At 53.1% G+C, this 18220-nt stretch overlaps 1 protein-coding gene across 1 annotated transcript in view; it reads left to right on the forward strand.

Moving 5' to 3' along the window:
- Window positions 1-17759: 17759 nt before the first annotated feature.
- Window positions 17760-18220, forward strand: part of Tmem132e (transmembrane protein 132E) — a 56017-nt gene continuing 55556 nt past the window's right edge. Inside the window, exon 1 of the mRNA XM_028866981.2 lies at window positions 17760-17969. Within this exon, the coding sequence (XP_028722814.1) occupies window positions 17903-17969 (67 nt within the window). The 5' untranslated portion in view covers window positions 17760-17902. The remainder of the gene's footprint in view (window positions 17970-18220) is intronic.

Below are 18220 nucleotides of genomic sequence, written 5' to 3' on the forward strand. Positions count from 1 at the left end.
CTCCTTCATCTCTCATTCTGCATGCGTGTGTCCATGCGTTCTGGGGTGGGGGAACAGACAGATGACAGACAGACAGAGACAGGGAGAGATTCCATCATATTCCCCAGGCTTTGTGCCTGTCAGGAGCAGGGTTCAGTCAGGACCATGGACAGAGTCTCGGGGACTGGAGGGACCTCCTGCTCCGAGCCAAGGAGGGCAGTCCGTAGATTGGCTCCCCGGATCAATACAGGTGAAAGAGGGCCCTCGGTGGATGTGATTGGGGGAAACTGAGGACAGAATGAAGGTGAGAGGATTGTGAAGGTGCCAGGCCAGGCGTGTGCCTCTTTGGTACACCGTGTATCCTGGGTGAGACAGTGAGTTGAAGTAATTTTGAGTATGCTTGTGAGGTGAGTGAGCTGTGAGTGCCCAGGAGTGATGAGACAGGCATGAGGGCAGGCAAGTGGGCACCGGCTAGAAGAGCACAAGGCTAGCTTCAGGCATCCTGGCATTCTGCTCCCTGCGAACTCCTGGGAAGCCAGAAGAAGCCCTGAGGCTACCAAGCCCAAGGAACAGTAAGAAAGCCAAGCCCTCATACTTGGGACTCTATACATGCATGGATCAGAGATGGGGAGGGAAGCAGGTTTGTGAGTAAATATCCAGAGGACTATCTCTATGTCAGTAAAACTCAGAGCATCTGCTAGGCACGGTCTGCAGGGAAAGGTGCAGTTGAACTAGGCCAGCAGAGAAGGCTGGTGAGTCTTCCCACTCATGCTCTCCCAGCCCACGGAGCACCAGCATCCTGATGCTTTGAGTTAGTTCCAGGGTGCACAGCCCACTGGCACACATGCTTGCAGATCAGCATATGGAGACTTAACTAGACACATACACACGGCTCATTGATTCCTAAACATATGAAGCCACACACACAGTACCTGGACACATACCGCAGGCACACACCCAGCACTAGCAGATCGTTGGGGGATGGGGAGATGGCTCAGTGGGTAAAGTGCCGGCTGCACAACACGAGGACCCGAGTTCAGATCTCTGGAACAGTACAAAAGCCAGGAACAACAGTGTGCATATATAATCCCAGCTTGGAGGACAGGGTTCTGTGGAGACAGTCGGAACCCTGGAGCTCACTGGCCGTGCTAATCTAATGCGTGTGCTTTAAGCTCAGTGAGCGACTATCTCAAAAAAACAAGGTGAGGAGGAACCAACAGCAACCTCTGTCCTCCATACCTGTATGCATGGGTGAGCATATCCACTCACACATATACACACACCCACATGAGCACATACATATGCCACACATACACAAAAAAAGCAAGTGACAGGCTGCATGCACACACACACACACACACACACACACACACACCAGCCACACTGCCACCATACCCATATCAATAGAAACATCCACAGTGGCCTCCACAACGCACATGATGACAACTGGCTCACATAGCATCACCAACAAGTGTATGCAAGAATTGTGTGGAAGCCCTTGGAGACCAGTCACTGTAGATGAAACAGTATTACACACAGGGAGAGTGTGCAAGATCTCATACAAGGACCAAATATGCACTGCAAATAGCACATCACCTAAACACTGAAACTGGGGCATGAAAATGTTAGCTTGCTTGCCTGGAGTTATCCAGCAGGTAAGAAGAAAATAGGAGTTGGTTCCAGGGTCCTTAAGTTACAATGTTATACTCAGACACCCTGGTCACCTGGCCCCAACAACTTTCATCTAGACTCCAGGACCCTCTAGTCACATTACGGTTTGTCTTTAGGACTCCTACTCTCTCATCCACAGGAGCCTTTTTTTCTGACGGTAGCAGTAACTCTTCTCAGGCATGCATTTTTCTTAGAAATCCAGGCCATCTGTGAAGTGGGAATGACTGTGTGACCCCCACAGGAGCTGGTGCAAGCACAGACATCTGCAAGAGCAGTGGCTGGCTTTAGAAAAACTAAGGCAGCTCTCCGCAGATGCTGATAGCAGCGCCAGGGGCCTGGGTCACTCACTGAAGCTTTGGCTGTCAGGTTCCCTGCTCAGAACACCACCTGAGCCTCTGCTTTGCCTTGCTGGGAATGTTTAAAGACCCAGAGTCCTAAATAACATGCTCACGGATGGGGCAGCCTGGGAGCCATCAAGACAGAATCGCAGAAGCAAACTAGCTTGTGACTTTTCTGGCAATAAAAACAAGTTACATCTTGGCCAGGATCGGCTGTGTTACACTGCAGTAACAAATAAACACCCCAAATCTCTGTGTCTGAAGTCTACACTATGTCTTGTTCACCTCACACTTCCATCCCTTCCAAGATCATCTGTAGGCACCAGGAAGATGGAGCAGTGAGGAGCAGTGATCCTGCTTGTCGCCAGGCGTGTGTGTGTGTGTGTGTGTGTGTGTGTGTGTGTGTGTGTGTGTGCGTGCTAGCCAGCCCAAGCCTAACTCATCTTCTCTCACATGGTCTTCCTACATTCACAATGTCTACATATGAGCATTTGAAGCTGTGCATACATTCAACACAACTTCAATGCTTCCCTCTGGAGCAGGCACTGTTCCAGGAGCTGGGGATACTGAGATGAAAGGCCTGGTCTCTGCCTTTGGCAAGTTCTCAGTGTCAGGTGGAAGGCAGAGGAGGACCAGGCCCTGTGGGCAATTGCAGGGGTGTGTGAGAACAGAGCAATGATGAGCCCTGCAAGTTAGGCAGAGGTAATTACGAAAACTCTCCGGGGAGGCAATCCAATGGAAGACAGGTCTTAGAATAGGTGGGAGGGGTACATCACGTGAGGAACAGCAACTAACAGCTTTCTGCAATACAGTTAGAAAGAACTCTCTTTCCAAGGAGCCAGGGACTCTACAGAGGTCCCTAGCAAAGACCAGTGAGAGACCCTTTACCAGGCCAGGCTGCTTCTGCTTCCTCTCAGCTGCAGCCTAGTCCCAACATTGACGCCCAAAGCCCACCCTCTCTTCATCCTTACAGTCTCTTCTATAAACTCTCCTCCTCCTGCAGCCAAGGGTCACCAGCCTTGAGTCAAGTCCACCCTGGGGCCAGCAGCCTCCTCTAGGAGGCTCACGACTGCCTGTTACAGGGGGGTTAGCAGAGCTGCGGAGGCGGGGGGGGGGGGGGTTGATGAACCCTATACCTTCCAATGTGTGCTGTAGCAGGTGGCTAAGGTACCAGAGGAAGCCCTTGGACTTCCTTCTGAAGAGAGTGAAAGCCACTGTTCCTAAACAGGGGAAGGAACAGACAACAGGAAGATATAATAAGTGCTTGGCAGTGTGGGCTTTATCTGGGAATACGGAAGCAATCCTGGAAACCAGGGACTCTGGAGCAAGAAAGAAAGGGGCTCATCCTACTTCCTAGCTTCACAGAAGGCAATGCTCACCCATCCTCTACCTCCTCCTGTGGACAGGGACAGGAGCCTTACTCGAGGTCACAATTGGAGGTCCCTGGGTGCGCTTGGGCCCAATCTCTAATCTACTGTGGCTGATCCTCTGTCACTGGAGGTGAACAAAGAGCCATGACAGAAGGAGAGGGTCAGTTTCCAAGAATGCTCCCATCATGGTGGCCTGATGGATGCAGCTGAAACCCGGAGCCCCACTTCCCTTCACCCCACACTTTCCCAAACATCCTGCATGGAACTGGCAAGCTCACTGCTAGGAGGACCAGGCAACAGGGAAGCCTGGGAAGTCGTGAGGGGGGGATACAGGATTCTGAAAGAGGCCCTGACATCCTCCCCAGCACCTTAACAAAAGTACTCTGAAGCCCACAGCTCAAACGTGGAGATCCACATATACCCACAAACCACAGGCACTGCCGTCTCAGCCCAAGCCCTTCATAAACACCGTGAGGCCACAAGGCTGTTTTAGTCTTAGTCTGTTTGTTTCTATATTTCCTTTCCTCTCTCCCTTCCTTTCTCTTTCAAACAGGGCCTAATGTAGCCTGGACTGGCTTTCCAATCACACACTGTGGCTGAGGATGATCCTGAACTTCTGACCATCTTGCCTCCATCTCCTGAGTGCTGGGATTACAGGAATAAGCCACCATACCTGGTTTAAGGAACGCTGGGATTCACCCAGGGCTTTGTTCATGGTAGGTGAGCACTCTACTGACTGACCCGCAGCTCTGTCCTCACAGCTGACTCTTTCTAGCTAGTTCTCCCCCGATCAAGCAAGGCAGGGTCCTGAGTCAAGGCCATCATTAAGAACACAGAACAGTAGCCGCCAGTCCCGTTTGCACACTCCTGTCCCTCTCTGGACCTCTGCCTTTTCCATCTCCTCCCTGGCAGGTGGGAGCTCCCTTGCTCTCCATCCTGATCTCTGTCTATTTATTCCACTCTGTATCTGCCTAGATCTTAATGAGCCTTCTGTCTGGGTCTTCCCAGTTCTCTCTAGGTTCCTGCCTTGGTCTCCAAGTGTCCATATCTGTGCCTCTTTTTCTATCTTTCCCTGTTTCTATGACTCTTTCTGTGGCTCTATCATAGACTAGACAATGAGAAAAGGCACAGCTTTACTGGGCCCAGACTTGCACTGTGAGGATGAGGAATTGGGGCCAAACAATGAAAAAGACCTCACTTGCTTGTGAGCACACACATCGTTTCATTCAGCTATGGTTGAAAGTATTCTTATTTTCCTCAAACTAGGATTTTCTCATTAGTTTGTGCTGCTTCCTGGGAGAAGGAAGAGAAGCAGGGTGAGAAGGACAATGGTGAGCCCACAGCAGCGAGGCCCAGGAAGTCGAGCTCCAGACCAGCAGGGAAGGAGGCAACTCTAGAGATAGCTTGTCCATCAACATGGTGTTTAGCCTTGAACATATCACTTACCATCTTTGAACTTGTTTCCTCTTCTGTGAAATGAAGATGACATGATGGGAGCACCCCTGCCTGCTTTGCAAGCCTCTGGGTGATTTCTTATTTGAGGATGAATATGGAGATGCTTTCAGATAAAAAACATAAGCCATCATGCAGGAATAGAGAACAGAGAAAGGACAGTGACAGATGCCAGTGAGGGTGAATGAGGATGGTGGTGGTGATGGTGGTGATGGTGGTGGTGGTGGTGGTGGTGGTGGTGGTGGTGGTGGTAGTGGTGGTGAATATAATGATGCTAACAATATTGGCTATGGTGATGATGGTGGTAGTGGTGTGATGATGGTGGTGGTGGTGATGATGATGGTGGTTATGGTGATAAAGGTAACCATGGTGATTATGATGGTAGTGTTAATGATGGTGATGGTATGGCGATATGACAATCATGGTAGTGGTGGCATGATGATAGTGATGGTGGTGGTGATGTGATGATAATGGTGGTAGTTATGGTGATGCGGGCAGTGACGGTAATGATGATGGTGAGGCAGTCATCATGGTGACTGTGGTAATATTGGTGGTGGTGAGGGTAACACTGATGGTGGTAGCAACAGGGATGCTGTCACTGTTGGAGTTCATGTTTACAATAACACAGTAAATCCCTGAACAAAGCGCCAGTACTGAGCCAAGAAACAGTGGGTATGCTTAGGGAACAGCAATTCCTCCACCACACATTGGGAATGTTCCACCTGTCTGGACCAACCCAGGCCTCCCATCCCCCTCACAGCACTCCAGAGCTCAGAGCATGATTCTAGCCCCCTGAGCCATCTCCTCCAAGCTCTTCCCTGAAGGGGCTACCCTGTATCAAACTTGTATGTGTTCCTGCCTCTGCATCCTTAGCACCCCGCCCCGACTAACCCTGCACTCGACACACACTTATACCCCCTTGTTCTTCTCCTCAACTCACTCTTACCCAGGCAAGAAACATGAGCACACTTACGACAGCTCTTGGTCCCTGGGAGCACCCCACAGTCCCTGCCTAGGCTTCAGTATACTCAGCTCCACGCACAGCCAGCTTCTCAAGAGGCAGCAGGACATAGCCCAGCTACTGCCACAGCAGCTCTGTCTCCCCGTCCTTGGGACAGGGTGATACCAAGCCAAACTCTCTGCCTCGGTTTCCCCCCACGGGAGTTACTTCTTTGTCTCTGGGACCTATGAGAAAAGCGTTCTGCAGAGCATAGATGGGACAACATTAGCTGCTTAAGCCTTGCAGCCACCCAGCCAATGCTGATTGGGCTGCAGCCAGAGCAGAGAGGCTATGGACAGACAGTGAGCCTTCTGTGACAAGAAACAGCCAGTTCCTCTTCTCTTCACTCAACACAGAACCAACCAGGGGACCCAGGAGGATAAGAGGGAGGAAGGAAACAGAACAGCTAGACAACCAAAGGTCAAGTGTAGAGTCTCCCCTCTGTGCCTCCGGTCAGCCAATGACCATGGCAGAAGTCTACTGGGTAGTCTTTCTGCAGAAGCAGGCAGAGCCTGGTAGCCTCTTTCTACCCTGGCCTCCCCCAGGTCCTCCCCAGCTTCCCCCTAACTCCTCCCCTGCAGTGACCCTGTGGTTGACAGGACCTCTGGGGAATCAATCACGCCAGCAGAGCAATCCCCAGCCTCTGACATTCCAATTAAACACTTCCCTCTGACCTTGGTTGCACCATCCTGTCTTACAATAACATCATCTGTCTTTGCTGGATGGATGGACAGACAGACGGGCAGACGGACAGACAGACAGATGGAGCCCATGAGGCAGACAGAGGGGCCAGCAACCACACTGCCCCAGAGCCGGTCTCAGCACCCTGAGAACACATTTCAATCACAGGGAATTGCAGTATGCTCCAGGAGAGAGCCGTCAGCCTCCTCAGGGGCAGGCATCCATCTCTGTGGAGGAGACAAACAGCCTTGGTCCCTGCCAAAGGGCACCCCACATTTATCCCACAGCCCATCCCATCAGTCATCTGTCACCGCTAACCTGAAAGTCTGGAATCCAGGTGGCAAGTGCAGGGAAGAGACGCCAAGGGCATGGGCTGATGGCCCCTGGCAAGTGGCCCTTGCCTGATAGGGGACATTCAGCCCTTCTAGAAGGCAATCTGAGAATGGAGAGAGGCCTCTGCCTCAGGACGCCAAACTGTAAGGGAGGCAGCCACATCAGGGAGGTGTTCCACCACCACCACCACCACCACCACCCCCCACCACCCCCACCACCCCCACCCCACCCCCCACCCCCGGGTACCTGCTTTCTGATGGAGAATCATCCTTGACTTGTAGAGAGCCCAGACTGAGAGACAGGAGATATAAGTCCCTCCCCCAACCACAGATGCAAAGTGCCTGCCTTTGGGATGCTGCCCCGGAAGGAGAGGCATGACCTCTGCCCTCTGCCGGTCACGAGCAACCTTCCTGCATCCACTGGGGACCTGGAGACCCAGAGCAGCCTTTGTGATCTTTGCCCTTGGGCCAACCTGACCTGAGTTCACATTCCTGTGTGTTCTTAAATCAGGCATCCACCCTCTCTGGGTCTCCTTTCTTTACCTGGGGTGAATAGGACCTGCCTGGAGGCATGGGGGAGAAAAGCCAAGCAGACTACCTGGAACATGGGAGATCCTCGGTGGAAAACGACAGTTCTGGGTCAGGCTAATTCACAGGACTAGACTTCCAGGAATGGATTAGATGCCTCGGAGGAACCCCAAAGATTATCTGGGGGCCCAGACTGCAGGGTTGGAGACAGGACACATGATCAATCAGCCTCACATTTAAACATTAGACTCCATTATCCCAGGAGCAACCAAAAAGTTGCCTTATTCACCCCCACCTCCAAAGAACCGCTTCTGAGCTGGCACTGTTTCCTCTGCGGTTATTTTTAGTTTGTTTTCCCAGTAATGATTCTTTTGGGTGAATTTCAGGGTTGTAGCTGTGTGCTCTCTGGGAGACGGGAGCCGTATCCATACAAAGAGAAGAAGGAAAAGGGAGGCTGTTATTCATAGTAATTCAACTAGATTTGTAAAGTTATTATTAAGCATTTGTCACCACAAAAGTCACTTTGATTTGGCTTTCCTTCGAGCTGTTCTCCCAGCCCAATTTTGTTTCTTTGCCTTACATGGGAGGCCCAGAGAGCGCAGAGGCCTGTCCAATACACCCAGACGAACCCTTGCAGGAGGGCAGGGTAGGCCCCTGGGGCCTTGTGTCTAGGTGAGCCTGGTGTAGAAGATGAACCAGCTCTGGCAAGCTATACAGAGCACCAGGGCCACTACCACAACACACTGCCACGCTAAGGGGAATGCTGCCGATAGTCCCAGGGGACAATGCAGAACTGGGCAGAGACACAGTAAGGAAGGTGTCCGAGGTCACACAGATAGTGAGCTAAGATTTGAACTTGGTAACCTGGATCCAGAGCTTGAGTTCAAATTGCACAGTCAACATTGTCTGAGAACCGTTGAGATGCCCCAGTGAGACAGGGTTGAGGTAGAAATGGGGCCCCTGGGACCACGGATACCTTTTTTGCTATGTCTCCTGAGCTTAGAATATGGATGGCTTCATCTGGCCCAAGGAAAGCAGTGGGGCCTCCAAAGGAGGGTATCAGCAGGGTCCTTGTCCTCTCTGAGTTTGGGGGGGGGGCACTGAGGTCCCATCTCTCTCCTTCTGGAGGACTGTGAAGTGGGCTTGAGGTGTCCCAAGGGGTTCAGCTTCTGAAGTATTTATAATCAGATGTATTCTGAGCAAGGATGCTTTATTGGGGAGCCAACAGACTCGGGGTTTGAGGCCCGGCTCTGCCACTTCTAGCTATTGCAACCTAGAGCACATGGCTCTGTCCCCCTGAGCTCGGCCACCTCTTGTCTAAGTGGGGATGGTAGGTGCATGACACCCGGCGTCTAGAGACGATGCAAAGGAGTGACAGATAAAGTGCCAAACAACGTGCCAAGCCCTTGATCTAAACTGTTGCCTCGTGTGCCCTTCATTCATTCACCATTCATTCGTTCATGCACTCTTTTGAGTAGTAGATGCTTAGAACCACGGCTCTACATATGAAACTGGATTCAGAGTTATGAGAGGTCCAAAGGCAGATGAAACATAGCTTTTGTCTTTAAGGGTTTTACAAGTGAATACAGGAAACGAAGATAGAGGCTGGTGAATTCTAACTAGGAGATGGGGACTAAATCTATCTAGGGTGGAAGAAACAGCCTTTTCAGAAAAGCTACCAGAGATGGGGATAACACAATAGTGGCCAAGCAAGGAGAGGGTGGCCAGTTGGAGGTGGGCTGGCCAGCCCTAAATGCAAGGCAGAAATTAATCCTACAGGCAAGAGGGATCCACAGATGTCACCCAGCACAAGTAAGGTGTAGGAATGTGAGAATTAAGATGTAGGAAGGAGGTTGGGAACCTGAAGCAAGAATGTCCACCTCAGGGGAGCAGGAAGGAGATTCTGGGTTCCACTTCAGGTCTGAACCCAGACCCTCTCTGAAATCAGGAGAGGTATCTGCAGCTCCGAGGCTTATCTTCCCCTCCTAGCATACGAGTCCTCTAATGGCTGTCTAGACATACAGTCTGCAGTGAGGGAGCTTCTTCTCAGTCCTACTTCTGCAGCGGCCCAGACTGAAATTCTCTCTCAAGGCAGGAAGACTTGGCTGTGCCAACCCCAGAGCCAGGGGGTGCTGGATGGACAGCCGCTTGAGACACAGGAGCAAAGGAGGTTATGGTGGAACCCGGGGCTCCTGCTCTTCCTCTCTCAGGATTAACTGCTACTTAGCTGCTGGGCTGGGACACGGACAGGTGTGTTTTCTGTCTCTCTGTTACACACAACACACACACACACACACACACACACACACACACACACACACACACGGTGTTCTCTCTGTGCGTCTCTGTCTCTTTCTCTTATACACACAATGTTCTCTGCATGTGTCTCCTCTCTGTCCCCCTATACACACAGTGTTGTCTATCTCTGTTTTACACACACACACACACACACACACACACACACACACACACACGACCACCACTTTGCCTTGGAACTAAATGAGGCTGTGCAGAGTGGGAAGGAAAGGGGGAGCCCGGAGTCCAGCCTGCCTGGCCCAAATCCAAATCCTTTCTTGGCTGGGAGCCCAGGGTGGTCCCGTGGAAGGGAGGAAGGGAGGGGACAGCCAGGCATAGAATGGGGCTGGAAGGAGTGAATGTGAAGAGAGGAACAAAGTGAAGATTCTGGGAAAATGTGAGCCCCAGGGTCTTTAAACAGATGGTTCTGGGGGTACCTCATTTTGCAAAGAGGATATATGTGCTATATATTGAGGGTGGATGCATACACACATGTTCACACATGTCACGTTGGTGCTATGTAAGCGTCCTGATGCCTTTGTCCTTCTTCATGAAGTTCCACGTGACTGAATGTGATCATTCCAAATGTACAGTTCTCATAGGCACACACTTTTGCATCTGCTGGCCTCTTCAGCTTCCTGTCCCCTCCACTGAGTCCAGGGCCCCAGGCATGATGAAATTCTCAGTTCTGAGAACTCTCTGGAACCCCCAAGCTCCTGTTTTTAAAAAAACTGACTTTTTTTTTCTAGTATCACCTTCTCTCTTTGCCAGGCCTTCCCATGTCAACTCACTCTTCCTTCAGCAAAGTGTCAGGCCACCTCCCCCAGGAAGCCTTCCCTCAGCTGCCTGATTCCTGAGGGCTCTGGGCTTCCCTCTGAAGTGGCACTCACTGCCAAGAACAACGAAACTCTGGGGTGCAGTGCCTTCTCTGGGTGGGTCCTTTAAGGGCAGAGACCACATTTCGCATCTATCGAAGCTCTGAACACATGCTGAGACGGGGCAGTAACAGTTCAATAACTTAGTGGCCACTGACTGAAACATCAGGCAAAGGACAGCCCGTGGGGAACAACAGAGATGGCCTATGTCCCTGGGTCTCCTCTCTGCAGGGAAAGTCAGACAGATCAATGCGACCCCCAAGACACACGGCTGCAGGAAGCATGGGGTCTTAGATGATGCATGGCATAGGACAGAGCCTGGGCAATGACTGGGAGGGCTTCACAGAGGAAGACACACCCAGAGTGAGTATGTGTAAACAAACTATTGGTATTTCAGTCCAAGATCTGAACTGAGTCAGGGCTGCACCTGGAGCATTGAGACAGGGAGCCTCATGCTACCCGGGGAAGAGATGATCAACTTCCAAGTCTGTTGTGTGGCTAAGCCAGGGTCACAATGGGTTCATCAAGGAGGAGGAGCCAGGTTCGTCCTCTTGTAGGGATCCCTTGACTGTGGAACTTTGGGTCCATCACTAGCTCTCTGTGCACCTTGGTTTTCTTGTCCTTAAAAATAAAAATGAGGGCTGGGGCTTGAGCTCTATGGTAGAGCACTGGCCTGGCCTGTACAAAGCTGTTTGTTCCAGTCCCAGCTTTTGGTGGGGGAGGGATGACAACAAAAAAAGAAGGCAGATTCTGAACTAAAGTATTCAACTGGTCACATGACACTATGTTTAGTGGGGGTGGGGCTGGGGTTCACCAGGTAGTGATGACCAGCTAGGAAGGGGAACTGAGTAGGGCAAAATGCTCAACACATGGCAGGGATTGGGGCTTAAAACAAGGCCACCAGGTGAGTGATGGGGCCCGGATGTTAGGAGCCAGCGCTCTGCTTTCCCTGGCTCGTGTGGTGTCATGTACAGCTGCAGCTCTAAGATCATCATTCTTAGTACTCCTCTTCCTCTCAAAAACACCCCAGTGTGGACCACGAGTTACAGGAGTTACAGCGGTTGTTAGGAGCTAAACTGTGAACTCTTAAAATTGACACATTGAAGCTTTGCCTCTAAGTAACAGAAGGTAGCTGTATTTGGAGACAAGGTCTCTAAACAGATGAGTACGTTAAATGGGGCCTTTGGCATGGGGCTCTCATCCAAAGGACTGGTGTCCCTATTAAAATAAAAGAAACCTAGGATTCATGAACACAGGGAAGTGGCCATATGACCACACAGAAGACCTCCGTCTGCCCTCCAAAGATGCAACCCTGCCAACACCTTCATATTGGACTTCCAGCCTTCAGCAAGAGGAGAAGTAAATGTGTTAATTCACCCAGCCGGTGACATTTTATTACAGAAGTTGGAAGGGACTCGGAAGTTGCCTTGCCTTACAGAACTGGAAGCAGGTCTCTGCAAGTAGCTGCTGACATCCTCCTGAACAGAGATTAGTAATGGCCCTGGAATCTTAGCTAGGAGCCCATCAGGCAGGGGGAGGTGAGGTGCCTGCAGGCCAGAGGCTGGGTGATGGTGATGATAATCCTCTGCACATGTGACATGGGCTAGACTCCACATAGATTGAATGCTTAATTGTGAGTCAGTGCTGGGGGTGTGGAGGGGTGTGACAGGCTGAGCTGCTGTGCACAGGGCCACAGGAAACAGTGGTCCCTTGCTCCCAAGACACCCAGAACCAACTTCCTTTGGCTTCCCCAGTGGCTTCTCTGGGCTGGAAGTTCTGTGTATTCCTAGAACCCTCTTCGCCATAAGCACAACCAGCGAGAGACAGTAGCCTGCTGTCCATGGAGCCCAGAGGAGTGAAATGATCAGACAGGCTACACATCTGGTCTCTAGAATCACACATTTGGCTTGGTGCTGCTTTCTAGTCAAGTGACCCTATTCAAGAAACGTCCCTTCTCTGACCCTCAGTTGGATATGGCAATATTAACAGTATGTATTTAACAGGGGTGTGGCAAGGACCCACATAATGCATGCAAAATCCCAAGCACAGTGCCTGGCACATCAGGAGCACCCCTGCTATTAGGTTTCAGTGCCACTGGGTCCCAGACGTGTTTTTGGAGGCTCTCTAACTTCTACCATCTGGGCATTACCTTGCTCAGCCTATTCATTCTGAGCCCCAGCACAACACTCAATGAAAGGGATATGCTCCTGTCTGGGGGGATGGCTCAGCGGCTAAAGTGCTTGTTGTGCAAGTATGAGAACCTGAGTTCAGATCCCCATGTGAAAATCTGGGAGGGGCAATGTGTATCTATAAGCCCGATGCTGGGCAGGATGGAGGCAAGTGGATTGCAGGGATCCTTGGCCAGCCAGTCTAGCTGAAACAGTGAGCTCCAGGTTCAGTGAGAGACCCTGTTTCCCAAATTAAAAAAAGAAAGGAAGGAAGAAAGGAAGGAAGGAAGGAAGGAAGGAAGGAAGGAAGGAAGGAAATAATAAATAAGTCTGGAGCACTATAGAAGATGCCTAAACTTAACCTGCAACCTACACAGGTGCATGCGCATGCGTGCGCACACACATACACACATACACACAGGGTTGAGGGGTAAGTGTATCCAATACACGTGCATACACCACACACTCACAAAGTCAAAATAGTCAATAAAATGGAATAACAGAGTTAACAGGCTGTGATGTTTGCAATAACAAGAATGAGTGCTAACTTAGGGAATCTGAAGAGGATTCCCAGGAGGTCCCAGGAATACCCTCTTGAGAATGCCTGCCCTGGCCTGTATCCTCTTAGTGGTGGGCATTCGTAAAGTCAGGACACACTCAAAGGCGCTCCTTAGGCAGAGAGGAAGCCATGCTGGCTTGGGACTGGGTCTTGATGAGCACTTGTACAGGGTGCTGGGGCAGAGCTGCCCTCCCTACCCTCCCCCTACTCCTTATTATCTGTTCCAGGCATCGCAAAGGAGCTGGCAACACAGACAGCCCCAGCCACTGCCAACGCTCCATCCAGAAAGATGCTCAGACAGGAAAAGCAAGAAAGAAACAAGATGTGCCTGGGCCAGACACACCTATGCATACCAGCCCTCTCTCCAGCCTCTGCCCCACCTGACCTCTGCCATCTAGGTCCCAGTGGCACAGCTCACCAGGAACCCATGACCAAGACCTAGATAAACCTATTTCATACCAATGTCTTCTTCCCTGAACCCCAGAATGTGGCTGCCAAGATGAGAAGTCCCAAAGCAGCAGAACTGGGCTTCTTTGGGTAGTTTTCTTTCCAGATGAAGTAAACAGTCCTTCACTCCTGAGGTGGAGGAGAGGGACATGTGGCATCTGGGGACCTCACAGGCAGTTTCTGGCCCATGAAGGGCTGAAGAAAAGAACTCCACTCTGTGAGCATGACAGGACCATGGACCGGCAAGATAGCTCAGTCAGTAATGTACGTGCAACAGCATGAGGACTTGAGTGCAGATCAACGAGGAATGTGTAAGAGTTAGGCAGAGTGGAGTGTGTCGATTAACCCCCATGTAGAGGAGGCAGAGACGGCTCCCTGGTGTTTGCTGGCCAGTCAGTCTAGCCTCAACATTGAGCCCTACATTTAGTGAGAGACTGAGGAGGAGGAGGAGGAGGAGGAGGAGGAGGATGATGATGATGGAGAGAGAGAGAGAGATTGAGGAAGAGACTTCACATTGACCTCTGGTTTCCATAGGCCTATGTACACCCACACAAACACACACAAAAATGGTGGTAGGGTCCCTCAGCCCTCCCGAGACAGCCTCCATCTTCTCCAGGAGTAAAAAGCAAGTATGATCAGGTTATCCCCACTGTCTGGCTCATACACTTAGCATACTCCACCCTGTCCAGAACAGAAGGTCTAGGGGAACAAGAACTAACACTCCCTCCCTCGTGGTTGGCCCCATGACACCTGTGGGGTTGGAGACAGTCACAGTACTGTTGTGAAAGAACACAACAGTTGGGGTGGAAGAAGGGGAAACTGAGTTAGAGTAAAGAGAAATCCATAATGTCCATGTCACTGGCAACCTGCCCAGCACACTATGCTATTTCCAGCTAGGGCCAGGAAAGTAGGGTGAGCCCTCGGCCTCTCTGACTCCTGAGTCAGACATAGAAGCTGTGGAGAAGGGCAACCTTGACAGCATCTTGGGCGAAGTGTGTCTCTTTCCTCTGGCCATCTCTTAAGTTCTGGGTCCCCACTGCACTGGTGAACCGGGAAAAAGGCCTGGCTTGTATTCCTGTCTTCACAGAACCATCCCCTTGCCTCAGGAGCGAATCCTATACTCCTCATCCCAACACCACACACACACACACACACACACACACACACACACACACACACACACACACGAGAGAGAGAGAGAGAGAGAGAGAGAGAGAGACAGAGACAGAGAGACAGAGACAGAGAGACAGAGAGAGATGGGGGGGCACGTGCAGCTGATTGCTGGCCTGCCTCTCCTTGGGATGGTTAATAAGCCCTTAGGTGACATTAATTGCCACCAGGCATTAGGGACCTAATGAGAATGATCTTCTTTGACTACTCCAGCAAGGTCTGTCCCCAGGGCCTCCAATGAGCCTGTTAGCCCTCCCCAGTGCACCCCTGAGTCCAATCAGACAGCCATGGGGGAGGGGCAAGAAGAGGAAGGCAGGTTCCAATAGGAATCCTAAACAGGGACAATCAGTGGCTAGGAGGAAGAGGGTTCCCATAGCCATTTAAGCCCATTTCCCCCAAAATGACCCTTTCTGGAGGAAAAGGTAACTCATGGGATCTGTAGGGCTAGGACCTGAGTATGGCAGACAAGGTGTGGACAGAGCGTCCACCAACTTTGCTCTGACTTCATAGCCTCATACTCTATCTGGTATAGAAGGACGACTCAAAAGCTCCATCCTCTCATATTGACTATGCCCATGGGATTGGAGACTGCCCCTCCCGAATAGGGCCGATTGAAATCAAACCTCTCAGGATCCCCTTATGATATCCAATAATTCTGTCAGATCACTGCAATTGATCCCATGTCCGACTGATGGTTGACTGTCGAGTCTGATTTGGGTTGCGTTTTAATGGAAGAGGTGCGATGCTGGGAGTGAATGAACGCCCCCACACCCCTCCCTCTTCAGTGGATGACTAGGTGGAGTACAGAGGGACAGTTTCTCATATCCTTCCAAGCCCTCCAGAGGCTTGGAAAAACAACCTGTAGGCAGAGGCAAACCCCTCCTCTGCCCCCAGCGGCGCGGCGCCCCTTGCTCATCCCTGCCCAAGGAGCTCCAACCAGAGGAGCTGGGCGCGGCAGCAAAGCTGATTCCCACCGGGTGCCCTGCAGAGACCTACGCGGACTCAGAGGCTGTGGGAGGCTGCCCCCTATCCGCGCCTCGGGTAGAACCGCTGAAAACATCTCCGGCACCCGGCGGGGAGCTGGCATCCTTTGAAAAGGGACATCGGCGGCGTCTGTGGTGGCGTCTACCCAGGAGAACCGCAGTCGCAGCAGCGGGTCGGCCCCACTCGGATCCCAGCACCAACCTGAATCGCTAAGGAAAAAAATTTTTTAAATGTAAAGCGCAGCAGAACTGAACGGCGAGGCCAGCCCTGGGCTGACTCTCATTAAGGAGCCGCGCGCGCCCCCAGGCTGGGAATGCGGAATGGACACGTGGACAGACAGGGGAGCCGGAGGAGGGGGGGAGTCTCCGTGGCGCGCGAGCCGTGGGCCGCGCGCTCCGGGGCCACGTGATCACGGGGAATCTGGGAGGGGAGGGAGGGAGGGAGGAGAAGGGAGCGAGCGCGCCAAGCTGGGCGCCTGCCCGCTACGGTCCGGGTGGGCGCTGAATGCCGGACCGAGGAGGAGGGTGCCGAGCATCAGTGTGTGTGTCTCTTTCTGGAATCATTTACGGAGGAGCGCCGTGGAGGCGGTGGCTACTGCTTCGGGCAACTGTGGCTCCCCCCGCCTCTTTTTTTTTCCCCTGCTCCTTGATTCTTCTTCTCCCCCCAACCCACGTCCAAGGAGAGCTGGCCCCGCTGCAGGCATCTTTCTCCTCTTCGCTCGGCCTCCTAGGCACCAGCTGCTGCCTCCTCGGCCAGGGGCCGCGCAGGTGCGGATGCCTTAGCCCCCTGGCCGCGCTCCCGCTTCTCTCCATCCGCAGCCGGGACTGGAGCGGCGATCCGCTCGCCCAAACTGACTCCGAAAGAGCTACAGCCTATTCCCTGCCGCACCAAGGCAACGGGCGAGCGGGTGTCCAGGGGCAAGGCGGGGGTGATGGGGAGGACGAGGCGTCGGAGACTCTGAACCCCGGAAAAGTTCAAGGTTTGTGCAGGTCCCCCCAGGGAAGGCGAGGAGCGGTGTGAGGCAGGGCATGGCACCTCTCTGCTGAGACAGCGACATCCCACCCGAGAGGAGAGAGAGGGTAGACCAGTGCTGCCGTGGGCTGACCACCCCTTTTCCCATCCTACAACGCTCACGGGCTGGATACTGGAGGAGACGCTCCGAGAAGAAATGGCTAGAGCTGGGGCGCCTTAGCTGGCTTTCCCGCTCCCTCGCTTCTCCAAGCCCCATCTCTATGGGGCAGCGGGTGCCTAGAGCTCCACCCTTGCTCCAGCCATCGAGCTCCAGCCCGGCCAGGCGGCGCCGAGTCGGCCTGTGCTAGCGCAGACCTGAGTCGAGACTGGAGAGAGCACGCTGGAGTCCAAGACCGAGCTCTACGAAGGGACAAACATCTGGTCACCCACCTCAGGCGTTCTATCTGGGCGTCGCCTAGGGTGGTGGCGACCTGCGTCGTCTGTCTCATCCCTGCAAGGAAACTTTTCTTTCCCCGGATGGATTAAAGTTGCCTGGATTTTCTCTTTCTTTGCAAAAGAAATCGTTCGTTTGCTCCCGACCTGGGATTTTCCTGGCTGCTGCAGGGCGCTTGGAGGAAGAAGAAAGCTGCTCTGGGTGTGGGGGGTTACCACCGAAACCAAAGCGATCCGGGCTCTCATTGAGGATCTGCACCTTCGAGCGTGTACGGATCGGAGAGGCGCGGCGAGACCAAGGGTTTCAGCACGCAGCTCTCGGCAGCCCCCGGGACGCTGGTGGCCACTGGGCCCCGGGACCGCACGTGCGGCTCCCCCCTCGCCTCTCAGATCCTGCAGGGGGCACCAGCCCCGGGAGGTGGAGACTTCTCCGGCCCGGAGCTGCGCCCCCACTGGCTCCAAGGGTGTAGCCGGTGGCGCCCGGGACGCCCCCTCCCCTCAAAGTGTCCCCAAATTGCGCTCTCTGGCTCCTGAAGCCTCAGCAGAGACAGCTGGGCTCCACGGTGAGTTGGAGGCGACCGAGCCCAGCCTGAGACCAAGTCGCCGTGGACCGCTGCCCCCTAGGACCCCTCCCGCCCCCACCTCTGCCATGGCCCCAGGGATGTCGGGCCGCCACGGCGCCGCCCTGCTCTGCCTCTCCGCGCTGCTCGCCCACGGTAAGTGTCGCGGCGCAGACTCGGGGTAAAGATGCGGCGGGCGCCCCTGGAGGGGGCGGAGGGAGAATCGGAGGATGGAGCACCCTCATCCTACTGCTCCCCTGGACTCTCCGCCGGCGCTAACAGCACGGCGTCCCCGGCTGCCGCGGGAGCCTGCTGAAGGGACCTAGGTCGGTCCAGGGGAGATTGGAGGAGGGGGTCTTTCCCGTGGTCTCCGAGTTAGAATGCAGGGTCCAACCCGAGACCCTGGG

This window comes from Peromyscus leucopus, chromosome 8b (assembly GCF_004664715.2).
Source record: "Peromyscus leucopus breed LL Stock chromosome 8b, UCI_PerLeu_2.1, whole genome shotgun sequence".
In the NCBI taxonomy this organism is placed as follows: Eukaryota; Metazoa; Chordata; class Mammalia; order Rodentia; family Cricetidae; genus Peromyscus; species Peromyscus leucopus.